The sequence below is a fragment of the Rhinopithecus bieti genome, unplaced genomic scaffold (assembly GCF_001698545.2).
Source record: "Rhinopithecus bieti isolate Rb0 unplaced genomic scaffold, ASM169854v2 scaffold_23411, whole genome shotgun sequence".
Classification (NCBI taxonomy): Eukaryota; Metazoa; Chordata; class Mammalia; order Primates; family Cercopithecidae; genus Rhinopithecus; species Rhinopithecus bieti.
Window position 1 is genome coordinate 44,774 of NW_016811046.1, and position 20,231 is coordinate 65,004.

The following is a 20,231-nucleotide window of genomic DNA, read 5'->3' on the forward strand; positions in this document are numbered from 1 at the left end:
CAAAAAACCAGGGAGTTCTGGTCCCAAATTTCCAAAAAGAAATTATAAATTAGTCTATAAGAACTGATTTTCAGACCAAATAGTACAGTATAGTAGAGCTATAAGCACCAATGAACAGAAGAAACATAATCATGTATCACATCACTCAGCAAATATACTCTACTAGAAAACTGGTGAGATCTCAGCTTTGACTACCACAGAGAGCAGCCCATCTGCTGCAGTCCAGTAAAGAACTGTGTAATTATCTGTGATTAAGTCCTCCTTTCACCTTGGTGATTGCAAGAATTGTCAGTGGGGGAGAAAGATCCTATCCCAGTTTTACTCTAGACTCAGGCTCTTTAATCATATTGTCGAGTGACTCCTGAGTATAAACTAGCTTTTGAACACTTTGGGTCATTTTTAATGTTTTGATTTGTTTTCATCATTGCTTGCCATTTCAGTATGTGTCATGTATGAGTCAGTCAAGAAGCAGCTTTTCCACTTAGCAAACAGAATTGTGAAAAAAATATACATGGTCCACTTTCTAGGAAGTCTTGTAGCAGCTATTGTTCAAATTAGAGTATTTTTTCTCTTAATGTCTGATGTTAATTCCCACAATTAAGATAACTTTAGTTTGTGGAATGTCATCAGATATTAAAGTCTTACAACATGTCTCCCAGTTTCTTCTAGGGCATCCCTGGAAAGTTGAAATAACAGGAATATGTCAAAGCTATATGTATTTAATTTGAAGTTTTGGAAAACTATGGCTTAAGATACTGCGTATGCTTTCCATATGAATATGCAAATTATCCTATGCATGAAAGTCTCTGTTATATATCATATTTTATACGTATGCTAATCTGAATATATATGTATATACCTTGATGAATTTTTTTTTTTGAGATAGAGTCTCTCTCTGCTGCCCAGGCTATAGTTCAGTGGCACAATCTCAGCTCACTGCAACCTCTGCCTCCTGGGTTTGAGCAATCTTCCTGCCTCAGCCCCCCAGTAGCTAGGATTACAGGCATGCACCACAATGCCTGGCTAATTTTTGTATTTTTAGTAGAGACAGGGTTTCACTGTGCTGGCCAGTCTGGCCTCGAACTCCTGACCTCAGATTATCCACCCACCTTGTCCTCCCAAAGTGCTAGGATTACAGGCATGAGCCACTGTGCTCGGCCTGATGAATTCTTATAACAATTTAACTTACTTTAAACCTGACATCTTAGGTAATGCATCACTTTGTTTATATAAAATATATTTGGTATATTTCCTGATGTATTAGTCCATTTTCATGCTGCTGATAAAGACATACCCAAGACTGGGAAGAAAAAGAGGTTTAATTGGACTTACAGTTCCACATGGCTGGGGAGGCCTCAGAATCATGGTGGGAGGTGAAAGACACTTCTTACATGGTGGCAGCAAGAAAAAATGAGGAAGAAGTAAAAGCAGAAACCCCTGATAAACCCATTAGATCTCGTGAGACTTATTAACTATTACAAGAATAGCATGGGGAAGACTGACCCCCATGATTCCATAACCTCCCCTGGGTCCCTCCCACAACACGTGGGAATTCTGTGAGACACAATTCAAGTTGAGATTTGGGTGGGGATACAGCCAAACCATATCGTTCCACCCCTGGCCCCACCAAATCTCATGTCCTCACATTTCAAAACCAATCATGCCTTCCCAGCAGTTCCCCAAAGTCTTAACTCATTTCAGCATTAACCCAAAAGTCCACAGTCCAAAATTTCATTTGAGACAAAGCAAGCTCCTTCTGCCTATGAGTCTGTAAAATCAAAAGCAAACTAGTTATGTCCTAGATACAATGGGGGTACAGGTATTGGGTAAATACAACCATTTCAAATGGGAGAAATTGGCCAAAACAAAGCAGTTACAGGGCCCATGCAAGTCCAAAATCCAGTCTGGCAGTCACATTTTAAAACTCCAAAATGATCTCCTTTGACTGCAGGTCTCACATCCAGGTCACGCTGATGCAAGAGGTGAGTTCTTATGGTCTCAGGCAGCTCTGCCCCTGTGGCTTTGCAGGGTACAGCCTCCCTCCTGGCTACTTTCATGGGCTAGCATTGAGTGTCTGCGACTTTTCCAGGCACACAGTGCAAGGTGTCAGTGGATCTGCCATTCTGGGTTCTGGAAGATGGTGGCCCTCTTTTCACAGTTCCACTAGGGAGTGCCCCTTTAGGGACTATGTCTGGGGGCTCCAACCCCACATTTCCCCTCTGCACTGCCCTAGCAGAGGTTCTCCATGAGGGCCCCACCCCTGCAGCAAACTTCTGCCCGGGTATCTAGGCATTTCCATACATCTTATGAAATCTAGGCGGAGGTTCCACAACCTCAGTTCTTGACTTCTGTGCACCCATAGGCTCAACGCCATGTGGAAGCTGCCAAGGTTTGGGGCTTTCACTCTCTGAAGCCACAGCCTGAGCTGTACACTGGCCCCATTCAGCCATGGTTTGAGTGGCTAGGGCACAGGGCACCAATTCCCCAATCTGCATACAGCATGGGGACCCTGGGCCTGGCCCATGAAACCACTTTTTCCTCGTGATGGGAGGGGCTGCTGTGAAGGTCTCTGACATGGCCTGAAGACATTTTATCCATGGTCTTGGGGATTAACGTTAGGCTCCTTGCTACTTATGCAAATTTCTGCAGCTGGCTTGAATTTCTCCCCAGAAAATGGGTTTTTCTTTTCTATTGCATAGTCAGGCTGCAATTTTTCAAAATTTTTTTGCTCTGCTTCCCTTATAAAACTGAATGCCTTTAACAGAACCCAAGTCACGTCTTGAATGCTTTGGTGCTCAGAAATTTCTTCCGCCACATACCCTAAATCATCTTTTTCAAGTTCAAAGTTCCACAAATCTCTAGGGCAGGGGCAAAATGCTACCAGTCTCTTTGCTAAAACATAACAAGAGTTACCTTTCCTCTAGTCCCCAAGTCCCTCATCTTCATCTGAGACCAACTCAGCCTGGACCTTATTGTCAATATTGCTATCAGCATTTTGGGCAAAGCCATTCAACAAGCCTCTAGGAAGTTCCAAACTTTCCCACATTTTTCTGTCTTCTTCTGAGCCCTCCAAACTGTTCTAATCTATGCCTGTTACCCAGTTCCAAAATTGCTTCCACATTTTCAGGTATCTTTTTAGCAACACCCCACTCTACTGGTACCAATTTACTGTATTAGTTCATTTTTACACTACTGATAAAGACATACCAAAACTGAGAAGAAAAAGAGGTTTAATTAGACTTATAGTTCCACATGGCTGGGGAGGCCTCTGAATCTTGGCGGTAGGTGAAAGGCACTTCTTACACGGCAGTGGCAAGAGAAAATGAGGAAGAAGCAAAAGCAGAAACCCCTGACACGAGGAAAAGTGGTTTCATGGGCCAGGCCCAGGGTCCCCATGCTGTATGCAGATTGGGGAATTGGTGCCCTGTGCCCTAGCCACTCAAACCATGGCTGAATGGGGCCAGTGTACATCAGATCTTTTGAGACTTATTAACTATCATGAGAATAGCACAGGAAAGACTGGCTTCCATTATTCAATTACCTTCCCCTGGGTCCCTTCTACAACATGTGGGAATTCTGGGAGATACAATTCAAGTTGATATTTGGGTGGGGACACAGCCAAATCATATCACTTGACATTTTATTTACTGTTTTCAATTAGAGAAAAATAAAACATTCTCTCATAGATAGGCAACATTTAGAAACATGTTCCAAATCTGTGCTGTAATTACAACTTTGATAATTGTCCTATCAATTTAGTTGCTTTGATGAGGCTACCCCTGGAACTTATTAATAGGCTTCTTGTCAAACTACAAAAAAGATGCTTGTTTTCCAGGAGAGCAACTATCTGGTAAATCTAAAAGTACATTAAATTCTTCAGGTACAAGTATCCAGGAGCAGAGAGAGAACACAACCTAGTTCTATGCTAATAAAATAGGCATTTTCTCTCACTGAATGCTATGCATCCCCCGTCTGACTCTAAAGGTTGTACTGTGATTAAAAACTCAGGAAGAACTTTTATTATTCTCATCAGAGGTAAAAAGGTAGCTTTACGATACCCTCTGGGTAGGAGCTTACACAGCCGGGCCAATTAAATCATGTTGAGAAACAGCAACTAAGCAAACTTGCCTATTTGATTTGCCTGATTTCCCATGTTTGCTGTGATCAGTGGCTTTCTCTTTTGTCCATTCCTTGGGTTCCTGATTTGACTTTCCCTCTAGGCATTAGATTTTATCTTTGGAGGCATCCTTCTATGACCATTCATTTTTGGACCAAGCCTGGATTTACAATTCTGTTACTGGCCCAGACTTCATTTCTATCCAGTTTCATTCCACTGTGCTATAGTTTACAACATATAATTTGACTTATAAATAATTCCTGACTATGGATTTAAAGACTGAAAATAGATCAATAGAAACTTTGAAAATGTTAACATCTTCATTTCTTTTCTCAGTGTGGAAATAGACAATGTTTAGCTTAAAAATCTGCATTTTTTTTGTGAGATATGGGGTTGAAAGACGTATTCCTGGAATTTATTGTTGAGGAGAAAGCCTGTTGCTATCTGCCATACCTTGGTTTACTTTGTACAAAATGAGCTTCTTTTTAAGTAATGAGCTTTTTCTATGTTCAGCTTAAATTGCTGTCTTAGACTCTTCATCAGAGTTGCCCACTCTGCCTCATTCCCCTTTTTGCTCACGTGCAGTTTTTCACATAACCCTGGGAGGCAATTGGCATCATATATACTTTGCTTTGTTATCTCCTGCTTCACTTCTGACTGGGTACCCAGTCTGCTCACTTTGCTTCTATCTTAAACAGGTTGAGACATACCAGAAACTTAGTATCAAGTTATGTATGTTGTAAGTTAATTGAGATTTCTCTTGTTGATTAAAATACATGTCTTTAGAGCAGTGTTTTCCAGAATATTCCATAAAACAGATTTGTGTACAGATGTCCCTGATTAATAATAGAGGGTTGATACATGGAAAGGACAGAAGTTTGGACATTTAACTTATCACATTTGGTATAGATTGGGTGTTAATTATAAGAGATTAAAGGCATACTCAATTCTATAGTGTAAATGCTTCACTGTATCATTAGGTTTTTGAGGTGAGCAAGGTAATGTTCGCATTAAACAATTATGATTTAGGAAAGCTTAGATAGTTATTTTTTAGAACATAATTTAAGTATTTTTTTTCCTTTTCTCATTCTGTAATAAAACAATAATTCTTGCTGAATAAAATGACTGACCACACATTATCTTAACAGATTAATTCTTTTAATCCTCACCTTAAAGTAACTCAATTGATTCTGGTTAAATCTTCCTTTTTTCATCGGAATTACAAAAATCCCAGTGGTAATGTTTCTTGCAATATGTTTTATAAAAATTTTATTTGGAAAGTTTGAAAAATTTCTACACATAATTGAAAAGATAAGTTGGGCACAGTGGTGCCTACCTGTAGTCCCAGCTACTCAGGAATCTGAGGCAAGAAGGATTGCCAGAGGCTAGGAAGTTGAGGACAGAGTGTGCTATGATCATGCCTGGGAAGAGCCACTGCACTCCTGCCTGGACAACTTAGCAAGACTGCATCTTTTTTGAAAAGAAAGAAAGAAGGAAAAAGAAATGGCATTGGGGATAACGATTTAATCAGAGTAGTAAAATGATCATTCTATGGGTATCAAACAAATAAATGAAAATCATATACTTCAAGTGAATTAAATAATTGATATTCTGATATAAAGTCAGATTTAACAAGAGTTTCTACATGAAAAGTTCTGTAAGTAGGTCAGAACTGATTTACTACTAATAAGAGAATTCTCTTTGTAACAGGCCAGCACCTACTGAAGCCTTTCTTTCTTTTAATACAGCAAACATGTTTGCTGTTTAAAACCGGGAAACTAGCTACCCATGAAATCATGCTGCCATTTTTTCCTCATTAGCCCTCTGGTCTGGTCTTTCTTGGAGAAGTTGATGTTCCCCAATAGATAGACAAACAGTGCAGTTGGAGAAGCAGAGTTTTACTCAATTAATTATATTTATTTGCCCTGCTGTGGTTGGCCAATCACACTTCTTACTTAAGAGGAATGGTAGTTTTGCCTCAAGGTAGGAGTATCTCAGGAAATGCAGGAAACTAAGGTAACACAACTAATATTCCAGCTGTAATAACAAGTCCAAGGGTTCTACCTCTCAGGGAAAACTATTGGCACACTGCCTTCTTTACACTTGCAGCCCTTTCAGGCCTCAGGCAAGTGTTATTCTGAGGTGAAGGAGGCTGTTCAGGGTGATGTAATTTCTCCGCCTTTCTCCATGTTGCTTTGAGCCAAGTCTACGGTGGGATAAAATTCCTGTTTCAGGCAGCAGCCATCTCTCCAAAGCTTTGTAGCAGAGTTAGCTTTATTTAATGTGTTGTTAGGAAGGATGGGGGATAAAAGAGACCTAGCTTCTTAATAAGAACTTGAAGTGCCATTCATTTAACAAATCTTATTGAATACATACTATGTAACTGGCACTGTGACCCTTATGCTTTTAAAATTTATTTGGAAGGGAGACACTGTGAGAGCAGGGAGGGGGAACTTTTTCTTTGAGTGTATTGTTGTATTTGAGATTATTGTCCTTTGCCAGACTAGATAATTAAGAATAAAAAGCTATGTTCACCTCTACCACGTCTTTCAGTCAGGTGAAAGTAATTTCTCTCTCCCTTCTTCAAATAGCTCTCACTGAAATTTGGCCTAGTTTCCTCAATAGCAGTTTTAGATATATAGTGAGAAAAGCTGATATGTGTGCTTTGGCCATTTTCCCCATGACTAATTTTTCTTGTTTTATAGTGCTATCGCCCACTCAGAGAAAGTAATAGCACTATTCATTTTAAACAATTGCTTGTTACATCTGGATTTAGTCAGATGAAGATCCAAATCATGACAGCTCTTTGGATCCCAGTTGTCTAATATATCACAGAATCAGAGGTCAGCCTCAGTGAGATGGAAATAGGACTCTCAGCTATAATAGTGGGCTATCAACATTTTAACTTTCTGTTTCAGTTTTCATTTCTCCTCCTGCCTGCAATATGGGCTTAGGTATTCTCTAATTCTGCCTCTGTCTTTGGTTACTTTTGCTCACATGTGAAGAACATAATTTAATTTGTGTTGAATTTATTTCAGCAAATTGTTATGTTAGTTAGCTAAGTAAAAGTCCAATTTAACAAACTCTAAAATTTCCAGAATCTTTCATTGTAACATGTTAAATGATAATGAATATACCCTCTGCTAATTAGACTTGGTAATAAAAAAAAGCAACTGTCTAGCCTTTTCTTGTTAATCAATCAGCAAATTAAAAAATCTGTTTAACCAATCTCACCACTTTGGGAGGCCGAGGCGGGTGAATCAGGAGTTCAGGAGTTCGAGACCAGCCTGGCCAACATGGCAAAACCCTGTCTCTACTAAAAATACAAAAATTAGATGGGCATGGTGGCAGGCGCCTGTAATCCCAGCCACTTGGGAGGCTGAGGCAGGAGAATCTCTTAAACCCGGGAGGTGTAGGTTGCAATGAGCCCAGACCGTGCCACTGCACTCCAACCTGGGCGACAAGGTGAGACTCCATCTGGGGCCCGAGCAGGTGGCGGAGCAGGGTAGTCTTTTCTCTCTCTCTCTCTTTTTTTTTTTTTTTTTGATACAGAGTCGCGCTTTGTCGCCCAGGCTGCATGCAATGGTGCGATCTCAGCTCACTGCAGCCTCTGCCTCCCGGGTTCAAACGATTCTCCTAAAAAAAAAAAAAAGTATCTTGACCTAGTTGAAGCCCCTGCTAGCACTTGGGGTGTCTTTGTAAGAATTAGCAAAAAGTGCTCCCTCTGCACAGAGCAAGTGAAACAAAGGCTTTCTCCAAAGAGGCTGGAGTTTCTCTGGCTGGCTGAGAGGGAGGCGACCTAGGCCCTCCCTACACACTGGGCCCGGTGCTCCTGTGCAGGCCACAACCTTCCTGACCATCATGGCAGCCCTGTTCCTGGTACCGGAAGGCAGGAAGTAGAATTCCGTACCGCTCTGAGCCCTTCACATCTTCACATTTCTGGAGGTTTTCTTATTTTTATTTATTTATTTTATTTAATGGCGTTAATTCTTTTTGTTGGTAGTTATAAATGAGAAGGAAAGCCGGATAATTACTATTTGATTTTAGGATAAACAAAGTGGAATAACTCTGGTGGCAGTTCAATGCAGGGTTTCCCTTCCAACATGCAATGTTAGGAAGCACATAGCAGGCTTTTTCCTTAAAAAAAAAACAAACAAACAAAAATTCCTGGATAGTAATCTAAAGAATCACTCAGAAGGATTTCTTTATTTTTAAGAATGTATTATAAAATGTTATTATCAAATGACTGATTCTATGGCCAATGCACACACACACACACGTACAGAATAAAACTTCTCTGGTATGTGTTATTTATGATTATATATTCATAATTATAACGAAGCTAAGTCACCATTATGTTTTCTGCTTTCAAGTATCAGAAGTTGCTACCTTGCCATGAAAAAGTATTACATGCTCCTCCAATTGCTCCCCCACTATATTTATCCAACAGGAAAGGAATTAATAATAAAACTTTGGGCTTTTTTTCCCCTCTTCTTTTTCCAGGTGATGTGTTCCACCTTACTGCCCCTAGTAAATTCACCTTCGAGGAGGCTGCAAAAGAGTGTGAAAACCAGGACGCCAGGCTGGCAACAGTGGGGGAACTCCAGGCGGCGTGGAGGAACGGCTTTGACCAGTGCGATTACGGGTGGCTGTCGGATGCCAGCGTGCGCCACCCTGTGACTGTGGCCAGGGCCCAGTGTGGAGGTGGTCTACTTGGGGTGAGAACCCTGTATCGTTTTGAGAACCAGACAGGCTTCCCTCCCCCTGATAGCAGATTTGATGCCTACTGCTTTAAACGTAAGTGTTTGATACCTTTTTAAAAATTACAGATTAAAAAAAAATGCTTCGAAGCATGCATTGATGTTCAACTAGCCGTTGGAATGGATTCCATGTCTTGCAGTTTGTGCACGGAATGGAAACAGTTCAGTGATTTTCAAAAGCAAGCAAACTGAACAGCAGTGATATGGTTAAAACCACAGTAATTTTGACGAAAGGATTTTTAGAGGCGTGATGAAATATCAGGTTAAGCTTTGACTGTGCTTTGTTCTGTCCAGAGCCACAGAGCATATTTCTGAGTATTTTATATTAATTGCAGTCCCTAAATTTTGCAATTTGCTTATTGGTGCTACAGTCCTGAGGCCAAGTGAGGCTGAATTAAATCCTTAAGATTGTTTATTTTGTCTTTGGTATTACTCTCTTTCTTTGAGATGGCAGAGAATTTAAATTTCAGTAATTACAGGTGAGTACTTGAAGCTGACATGGATACTCAAAAAGTCATAACTAAAAACGAACTATACTATCAATAAAAATCTCCATTTATTTCAAGTAATGGAAATTCATGCCTTCTAATCATTCTGTAATATCATATTGAAGTACAGTATGTGTTCTTTGCAGCCTATAACAGAGTATCTTTAGTTAGGTTTACTAATTAACATTGTTTTTTTAATAATGTTTCTTAACATTCATAATTATTTTAATTTTCCAGATGTCCTCAAATAATGATAGCAATAGTCACATGATAAAGTATCATAATTGTAGTATGCAAATTAGAGCAAGTAATCTAGCATCTCATTGGAATATTTACTGAACCATCTGTACTGTGCTAGCTAAACAAAGATCTCCCAGAATTTTGGTGACCTTGGGTATGTCCAAGACAAAGTCAGGTTATGTTGAAACAAATTTGTAAACAATTTTGACTACATTTCCAATGTATCTTGTTATAGCAATATGTCACTAAAATGAGTACAAAATGTACTAGCTTATTATATAATTGATTTCTAGAGTGAACTACAAAGGCATTTTTAAGCAACCAAAAAGACACAGACTGTGATGTTGTAAGTGGTCAGTAGAATGGATGTTCATGCAACCCAAAGGTTTGTTTTCACACTTTTATCGCCTAGCTAAGAAGCCTCTGCTTGGATCTCCTCCCTTAGACTCAACTTTCTGAGTGTTAAAGCCATGTGTTGTGTATCACCTTCATACAAGCTGGTCAATCCATAAAGGCTGTAGAAATGCTAGCTTTTGTTCTCAGGCCCTGAAACAACAGAATTCTTCCTTAATCATTTTCAGGAAAACAACAATAACATAAACCTTATCTCTAAAAGTAGACAGATGTACATTCCTTTAAGCAACATTGTCACAACAATGATTTTTCAAGTACTTCAGGCTCTAAAATCAATTTTACATTACGTGACTGACATAATTAAGGCGCAAAATCAGATTGGTATGCTGTGGGGAAGGCGTTGGAGAGGTTAAATTAGGGAAGGAGTAGAATTATCCAGCCTGACTTCCTTATTTGATATTTTCTTGTGCTTTATTAATAAAACTGGCACTGGAAAACTTTTAAACAACGTTTTTCGTCTCTCTGTGGGTAAAATTTAAATCAAAGCCTGTCTATAGCCACAAAGACTATTATTAAAGAATTTATCCTTATGTGTTTTAAATTATTTATTTAATTGAAAAATACACGTGAAATAACAAGGTACTTATGTTTAAATAGAGTAACCACCTACAAACATCTGCACAAAATTCAAAAAATGTTTAAAAGTTTATATTCATTTTTATCTCTCTAATTCATTTCATGTATATAACTTGTAAGTATAATGGATTCATATTTTGCTTTTTTTCCCACCTAAGCATGTGGCTAGATTCTTATTTATTTCCTACTTAAGATGTTATTATATTCAGAATTCATTCAGCGCATAGAAGGTTAAAAGAGTTTAGCCATATAGAAGCCTTTCTTTTTTTTTTTTGAGACAGAGTCTGGCTCTGTCGCCCAGGCTGGAATGCAGTGGCATGGTCTCGGCTCACTGCAAGCTCCGCCTCCCGGGTTCACGCCATTCTTCTGCCTCAGCCTCCCGAGTAGCTGGGACTACAGGCGCCCACCACCACACCCGGCTAGTTTTTTTGTCTTTTTTAGTAGAGACAGGGTTTCACTGTGTTAGCCAGGATGGTCTCGATCTCCTGACCTTGTGATCCGCCCACCTCGGCCTCCCAAAGTGCTGGGATTACAGGCTTGAGCCACCACGCCCTTCCTAGAACCCTTTCTTAAACCACACATAATGCCAATAAATTTTCTAATTTATTTTTCAAACTTTTTTTTAGTGTGTGTATATATATATATACACACATATATACACATATATGTATATATGTGTATATATACACATATATGTGTGTGTGTATATATATATATAGACACGCACACATTTTTTTTTTTTTTTTTGAGATGGAGTTTTGCTCTTGTTGCCTAGGCCAGCGTGCAATGGTGCGATCTCAGCTCACTGCAACCTCCACCTCCGGGGTTCAAGTGATTCTCCTGCCTCAGCCTCCCAAGTAGCTGGGATTACAGGCATGTAGCACCATGGCCGGCTAATTTTGTGTTTTTAGCAGAGATGGGGTTTCACCATGTTGATCAAGTTGGTCTCGAACTCCTGACCGCAGGTGATCCACCCATTTCGGCCTCCCAAAATGCTGGGATCACAGGAGTGAGCCACTGCTCCTGGCCTAGTATATATTTTTAAATAATTTGAAAAATATTTTCGAAACGACTTAATTGATGTCCACCTTTCCCACATAGTCAAGTAGTGACTAAAGGGTAAAATTCGTAAGAGTCATGGCCTCAGCTACAGTTCCAAAAGTGATTTCAGAGATATACAGCTGGCTGGTTATGTAGAGGAATTTAGAAATATAACCATATTTTTCTTGTTTGCTTCCACCAAATGTAGAAAGTGTTTTTTAAGTCACTTGGTGAATGAACAATGCCAAATCTTACTTTACTTTAATTCCCTTTACCTCACAAAGTCACTGACTAAAACATTCACAACAACAGATAGAAAATATAAAATTAGGCTTTATTTTTTTCAAATAAATTTGAAAAGTAGGCAAAGTAATGTCTTTGTAAGATAAAGTTTTCCTGTATATCTTCTCCTAATGATTAAACAATTTAGCATATTTATTTTTTTGACTTCAGAATTTAGCAAGTTCTGTGAAAGTTGGAGAGTTATACAAGGCTTTGAAAGATCGTTTCATACATCCCCAAACTTAAGTGAATCAAAACCATTCAAGACTCATGATAATCTCTCACAGAATGTTATTAATTATCTCCAGAGAGGGAGATGGAACATGTTTCCTAGAAAACTCATTCTAATATTCCATGACCTTCACTCTCAGATAATTTTTCTAGTTAAGTACTTTGCATTTGAATTTGAACCCATGTTTTCATTTTTGAGTTGGAGACCAAAATCTGAATAACAGCCCTTTCTATTGTTGATCACAATTGTTTATTTTTCCCTCAGCATCTTCTCCAACTGAAACAATTTTCTTGTTTTACAGTTTCAATCTCCAAATTTCTAATCATTGATAGGTTCTTGCTTTGAAGTTTCATCATCGTTTTTCACATTCCTCTATTTATGATTAAGCTTGGAAATCAAAATGGTGGTCTAGAGAAGGCTACATTAATTCCCACCACTTTCTATCCTATCCTATATACTCATTCACTGTTAAAATTGGCCTGCCCTTCTAACCTGTGGTTAGTTCATTATCTTTTTTGTGTGTGCCCTAGTTCATAATCTGACCACGTGTCAAAACTAACCTTTCCCCAATTGGTATATTACAAATGTTTCCTGTTTATTGAATTTGAATTTGTTAGCATTCCGTCTCTCATATAAATTTAAAAAGATGCTTTGAATTGTAATTCCACTGCTCCAGTCTTTACAGTTTTCTAACCATGTTTACATTTAGTTATGTATAACAAATTTAATATAGAAGAACCAAGTTAAAATTAGTCATTTCTCAATAATGTAGATAGCATGGGAATGAGTTAAATTGACTATCATGCTGCTAATAGGGGTTTTAAGTTTTATTAGGAAAATCTGTCTCATGTCTCACAGCAGAAGCAGAGAAGATGGCCCATAGGACAAAAATGCCATAAGTACAGTGATGTGAAACATCTGTGGGCAGACAGCTGCAAAGGTTGGAAAGGAACTTTTGTGGGAAAAGAATTGTGTTGATTTATGTTGGCTTCCTCAATAATAAAGTTGAAGGAATACTGGTAGTTTTCCAGAACCAAAACTTCTCCATGTGAATGCACCTATTGGAAGGACACTGTTAGAATAATCTGGAATTGTTTTTACCTTTACAATAGTCATCATGAATACAGTGGTATTTATTCTTAAAATATCTCTTTGTAGATTTGTGCTTTATAAAATTATTTCCTTTTCTGGAATGGCTGAAACAAATGGCACAGATGCTCAGATACACTGACTTGTGATCAAAATCAGCTGTTAAGTTGATGAAAAAACCACCCAAACTGAAAAGGAAGTCTGAGGTTTTCCATTCCAAGTAGTAGAATTAATTAACTTAATTAAAAACAGACCTTTTCTTTTTTTAAATAGGGCTCTAAAATTATTGAAAACTCTTGTTTTTGAAAACAAAGTCACATAAATACTGGCTTTCTAGAACAGATTCTCTAGGACATATTGCTACCACTTTATTACACAGCAGGACTAGAGGAAGGAATGCAACAGCAGACTCCATAGTAATAATTGACAATGAAATCCAGTTATTTAGTTTTAAAAATATGAGTCAATTTTTAAAACACTATAAACATGTTTTCATAGCATTGTAGAAAGTTGCTAGCAGAGAGCTTGGATTGGAACATAGGAAGCCTGGATTCATAGCCCCTTATGCAGTTGTACCTGTTTCTAAGTTAATTTCATCAGCCAAGGAAATACTCAGAGGGAAAAAGTAAATTTAGCTTTTTTTGTTGTTATTAATAATAGTATGATTAAATTTTCTCTAATATGCTGTTTGCTAAGTATTTATATTATGTTTCCATGGGAACTTTTCTGTATGTATCTTTTACTATTTCCCCAAAGAATGCGGTTATAAGACAAACATGAAATTTGGCAGTTAAATGAAGTAATGGTTATGGAATTTCAGAGGATAGAGAATTGAATTAAAATAGTCATCTACATTTTGGGTTTTTAAGTTGTTCATGTCAATCAAAATAGAACAACGCTTCTTCCAAGAAATGAATGTAGAAAAAGCTTTTCTTTGAAAAGAGGAAGAAAAGGTTATTTAATGTTTTTAAACTCCAATTCTTTTTTGGTTTAGTTTTGTTTTAATATTAGAAAGATAAATAATGGCAGACTTTAAAGAATATTTAAATGTATCATAATGTAAATAACCATCAAATGTTCATGATAAAATCAGTGAAGCTGAGCTTTAAAATGGTCTGGGGAATGACCACAACTAATAACAGCTTGTGCCAGACAAAAAATAAGGAACCTGTTACAGCCCTAGTCTGATTTACAATAAAATCATATCCTTTTATGATTAAGTTTTTACAGAGCAAATGGAGCTAAAAGGTAGCCTGTTTTGTTTTTTTGAGGGCTCCTGTTCTGGAATTATGAAAAGTAAAAAAGAAGATACTATAGATACTATGGCTATTACCCCTCTTTTCAGGGCAAACAAGCATTTACTCACAAAACTAGCTTTAAGTCCTATAGGATATAGCAAAACAATAACTGTAGGTTTCTTCAGGACAGTTCTTTCGAGTTCAGTGGCAACTATTAATAGGTTTTTATTTTTAAAAATACTGATTTTTTTATTAAAAAATAAAACAATCATTATATACTAGGCTGCTGCCTTTTCCCTGTGTTGAGAAAGAATCTTGTTTACAAACTGTTGCTTTTATATACAATTTAAATTTCTTTAAACAGGCCAGGCCATTCTCTGTAAATCTGGAGACATTATAATGCAGCATTTTATGATGACATGTTACTTTATATTGCCTGAGCCTGTTCTTACTGATGCTCAGGGTTGTTCTTGGTGATTTGTAATTACAGACCTAAAATACATTATGTGGGTACTTTACTTCCTGTTCTACATTTGTGTTTCAGGCTAAAGTAAGCCTGGAAACAAGATCCTTAGGAGATACAAACAGAGTGTGTAGAACATAGAACAAAATGTAGAACTACAATAAATGCCAACCAGCCTCTGCCAGGCACATTTTATAATTTATTAGAAGCAAATCTACACCATGAAGTTGAAAGAAAGATGAAGACACATGTCCAACACCTGGGATCAAGTGAAGAGTGGTATTAAAAAGTTTTAATATCCTGTTTTTATGAAAGTCTCCACATTATGGACAATGTAATTTTTTTTTTTGAGACGGAGTCTCGCTCTGCCGCCCAGGCTGGAGTGCAGTGGCCGGATCTCAGCTCACTGCAAGCTCCGCCTCCCGGGTTTACGCCATTCTCCTGCCTCAGCCTTCGGAGTAGCTGGGACTACAGGCGCCCGCCACCTCGCCCGGCTAGTTTTTTGTATTTTAGTAGAGACGGGGTTTCACCGTGTTAGCCAGGATGGTCTCGATCTCCTGAGCTCGTGATCCGCCCGTCTCGGCCTCCCAAAGTGCTGGGATTACAGGCTTGAGCCACCGCGCCCGGCCCAATGTAATGTTTTATATGTAACTTGGATACATTTGATGTGGCTTTTTTGTTGTTTTGCAATCTGAGACACACCCTCTCCCCTGAGATAATGCGCAGCAACTTGAAAAGAAGGGAGTATGTGGAGAAAGCTAGAGGCAGGGTTCAGAAGCCTCCAGAAGAATAGTGCTCAATTCTCCTGTGAGGCTTCAAATTGACACTGTAGTTTCTGGTAAATAAACAATCTACTGTATCCAAAATCTGCATTTATATTTTTGGGAGCTTTTCCTTATCTTAAAACTATATAATATTAATTTTCCTTAAGTGATAACAGTCATGCATACTTTTAGGTAAAAGCAGTGATAACCCTTATAAGGTAAAACAACTGATCAATTTATGATATTAAGTGTTCAATTATCTGTCCCTGGGTCAATTCAAGTATAGTTTTAAGACTCCTCTCCATCACAGAACATTTCTGGGTGACCCCAAAATACTCCCTGCAAAATACTCAGGAGCACTTAACAAACACTGGGCATACAACTTTTTATTAGTGACTTATCTAATCAACTCTTTGAAATTATTTTTCTAGCTAAAGAGGCTACAACCATCGATTTGAGTATCCTCGCAGAAACTGCATCACCCAGTTTATCCAAAGAACCACAAATGGTTTCTGATAGAACTACACCAATCATCCCTTTAGTTGATGAATTACCTGTCATTCCAACAGAGTTCCCTCCTGTGGGAAATATTGTCGATTTTGAACAGAAAGCCACAGTCCAACCTCAGGCTGTCACAGATAGTTTAGCCACCAAATTACCCACACCTATTGGCAGTAGCAAGAAGCCTTGGGATATAGATGACTACTCACCTTCTGCTTCAGGACCTCTTGGAAAGCCAGATATATCAGAATTTAAGGACGAAGTGCTCCAAAGTACAACGGTCGTCTCTCATTATGCCACTGATTCATGGGATGGTGTCGTGGAAGATACACAAACACAAGAATCGGTTACACAGATTGAACAAATAGAAGTGGGTCCTTTGGTAACATCAATGGAAATTTTAAAGCACATTCCTTCCAAGGAATTCCCTGTAACTGAAACACCATTGGTAACTGGAAGAATGACCCTGGAATCCAAAACTGAAAAGAAAACGGTAAGCACTGTTTCTGAATTGGTAACCATAGGTCACTATGGATTCACCTTGGGAGAAGAGGATGATGAAGATAGAACACTTACAGCTGGATCTGATGAGAGCACCTTGATCTTTGACCAAACGCCTGAAGCCATTACAGTGTCAAAGACTTCAGAAGACACCACCGACACTCAGTTAGAGGACTTGGAGACAGTCTCAGCATCCACAACTGTTTCACCTTTAATTATGCCCGACAATAATGGATCATCCATGGATGACTGGGAAGAAAGACAAACTAATGGTAGGATAATGGAAGATTTTTTTGGTAAATATCTGTCTACTACACCTTTTCCATCACAGCATCATACAAAAATAGAATTGTTTCCTTATTCTGGTGATAAAATATTAGTAGAAGGAATTTCCACAGTTATTTATCCTTCTCCACAAACACAAATGACACATAGGAGAGAAAGAACAGAAACACTAATACCAGAGATGAGAACAGATACTTATGTAGATGAAATACAAGAAGAGATCACTAAAAGCCCATTTATGGGAAAAACAGAAGAAGAAGACTTCTCTGGGATGAAACTCTCTTCATCTCCCTCAGAGCCAATTCATGTTACAGAGTCTTCTGTGGAAATGACCAAGTCTTTTGATTTCCCAACATTGACAACAAAGTTAAGTGCAGAGCCAACAGAAGTAAGAGATATGGAGGAAGAATTTACAGCAACTCCAGGTACTATAAAATATGATGAAAATACTACAATAGTGCATTTGACCCATAGTACTTTAAGTGTTGAAGCAGCCACCATATCAAAATGGTCATGGGATGAAGATAATATAACATCCAAGCCTTTAGAATCTACAGAACCTTCAGCCTCTTCAAAATTGCCCCCTGCCTTACTCACAACTGTGGGGATGAATGGAAAGGATAAAGAAATCCCAAGTTTCACTGAAGATGGAGCAGATAAATTTACTCTTATTCCAGATAGTACTCAAAAGCAGTTAGAGGAGATTACTGATGAAGACATAGCAGTCCATGGAAAATTCACAATTAGATTTCAGCCAACTACATCAATTGGTATTGCAGAAAAGTCAACTTCGAGAGATTCTATAACTGAAGAAAAAGTTCCACCTATCACAAGCACTGAAGGCCGAGTTTATGCAACCACAGAAGGAAGTGCTTTGGGTGAAGTAGAAGATGTGGACCTCTCTAAGTCAGTATCTACTGTTCCCCAATTTGCACACACTTCAGAGGTGGAAGGATTAGCATTTGTTAGTTATAGTAGCACCCAAGAGCCTACTACTTATGTAGACTCTTCCCATACCATTCCTCTTTCTGTAATTCCCAAGACAGACTGGGGAGTGTTAGTACCTTCTGTTCCATCAGAAGATGAAGTTCTAGGTGAACCCTCTCAAGACATACGTGTCATTGATCAGATTCACCTTGAAGCGACTATTTTTCCGGAAACTATGAGAACAACAAAACTCACAGAGGGAACAACTCAGGAAGAATTCCCTTGGAAAGAACAGACTGCAGAGAAACCAGTTCCTGCTCTCAGTTCTACAGCTTGGACTCCCAAGGAGGCAGTAACACCACTGGATGAACAAGAGGGTGATGGATCAGCGTATACAGTCTCTGAAGACGAATTGTTGACAGGTTCTGAGAGGGTCCCAGTTTTAGAAACAACTCCAGTTGGAAAAATTGATCACAGTGTGTCTTATCCACCAGGTGCTATAACTGAGTACAAAGTGAAAACGGTTGAAGTGGTAACACTAACACCAAGCATTGGGCCAAAAGTATCTTTAAGTCCAGGGCCTGAACAAAAATATGAAACAGAAGGTAGTAGTACAACAGGATTTACGTCATCTTTGAGTCCTTTTAGTACCCACGTTACCCAGCTTATGGAAGAAACCACTACTGAGAAAATATCCCTAGAGGATATTGATTTAGGCTCAGGATTATTTGAAAAGCCCAGAGCTACAGAACTCATAGAAATTTCAACAATCAAAGTCATAGTTCCAAGTGATATTACCACTGCCTTCAGTTCAGTAGACAGACTTCACACAACTTCAGCACTCAAGCCAACTTCCGCGATTACTAAGAAACCACCTCTCATCGACAGGGAACCTGGTGAAGAAACAACCAGTGACATGGTAATCATTGGAGAATCAACATCTCATATTCCTCCTACTACCCTTGAAGATATTGTAGCTAAGGAAACAGAAACCGATATTGATAGAGAGTATTTCACGACTTCAAGTCCTCCCGCTACACAGCCAACAAGACCACCCACTGTGGAAGACAAAGAGGCCTTTGGACCTCAGGCATTTTCTACACCACAGACCCCAGCAAGGACAAAATTCCACCCTGACATTAATGTTTATATTATTGAGGTCAGAGAAAACAAGACAGGTAAGTCTTTGCTTTCTAGACTGCCATTGAAGGCAATCCACATTTTATCTTGAAAGTTACTTTTGGGAAAAAAAAAATCAACATACCAAATGCTGCCATTAGAAGATAACTGGAGTGTGAAAAATAAATGTTTTAGCTTCATATATTTGTACAAGAATTGGAAGAATATGTTAAACAATGTGGAAGAATGTTAGATACAATTTTATGTTAAAAGTCATAAGAAGCCCTGCTTTGTCATCTAATATAACCAAATCATCACTGTTACATCACTTCAGAACATGCAGAACAAAATGTTTTAATTTCAGTGTCTTTTCATACATTACTACTCAAGTGTAGCACTAGACTGTGTTAACATTCCATTGGTCTTTAACTATTAACCTTCAGTACTTACAATGTGGATGGCTAAAATGGTTTTGCATATCCCTAAGGTTAACAGAAAGATATTTAAAGATTTGCTTTGGTTTTTCTTTTCCAGGATTTTACAGGTTTATTATATGACTTGTGTGGTGGGTAATAGGTCTCTAATGTAAGTGTTATTTTAATGTAAATGCAACATATTCTTATGCTGTTGTTTTGGGGTATTATACTGTGGTTTTATCTATTTAGAGCAAATACAACCTAGCTTAGTTGTAGGGAGTATTATAGTTTATTGTATTAAATGTAATTTCAGAAGGTGGCTATGTATGCATTATCCTTGCTTCCTAAAAATCAGGCTGTAACGTTGTTTATTTTATGATTTAATTATTTTTTACCGCTAGGAATATTTGTGATGCCTTCTATTCCACTCAAATATTTTAGCTCTCTGACAGAACCCTTAAAAGCTGTTTGTTTACATTGATTAATACTTGCAGTTGTCATGATCAAATATGATTTATTGCTGTCTAAAGGTGAGACCCCACCATCTTTTACATTTGATAAGCTGAGTTGAGAATATATAGCAAATGCAGTTCAATAAATCAATTCAGGTTTGTCTCTTTCTAATTTAGAAATTAAGATCATGGATTTTTGTTAATTTGCTGTATTCTCATTTTCATATAGAATTAAATGAATAAGTATTCATGTTTTTCTTGACCTGGCTCTGAGAAGACAGAATAGAAGAATTGTTTTTTTTTTTTTTTTTTTTTTTTTTTTTTTT

The 20,231-nt window shown here is 38.1% G+C and overlaps 1 protein-coding gene across 3 annotated transcripts in view; it reads left to right on the forward strand.

The window, feature by feature from the left end:
- VCAN (versican) overlaps positions 1 to 20,231 on the forward strand; it is a 114,000-nt gene that overhangs the window by 32,175 nt on the left and 61,594 nt on the right. For 2 of the 3 annotated variants that reach the window (XM_017893435.1, XM_017893437.1), the window contains 2 exons: positions 8,621 to 8,914; positions 16,136 to 19,096. In XM_017893435.1, the coding sequence (XP_017748924.1) occupies positions 8,621 to 8,914; positions 16,136 to 19,096 (3,255 nt within the window). The remainder of the gene's footprint in view (positions 1 to 8,620; positions 8,915 to 16,135; positions 19,097 to 20,231) is intronic. The other variant, XM_017893436.1, reaches the window with a different exon arrangement.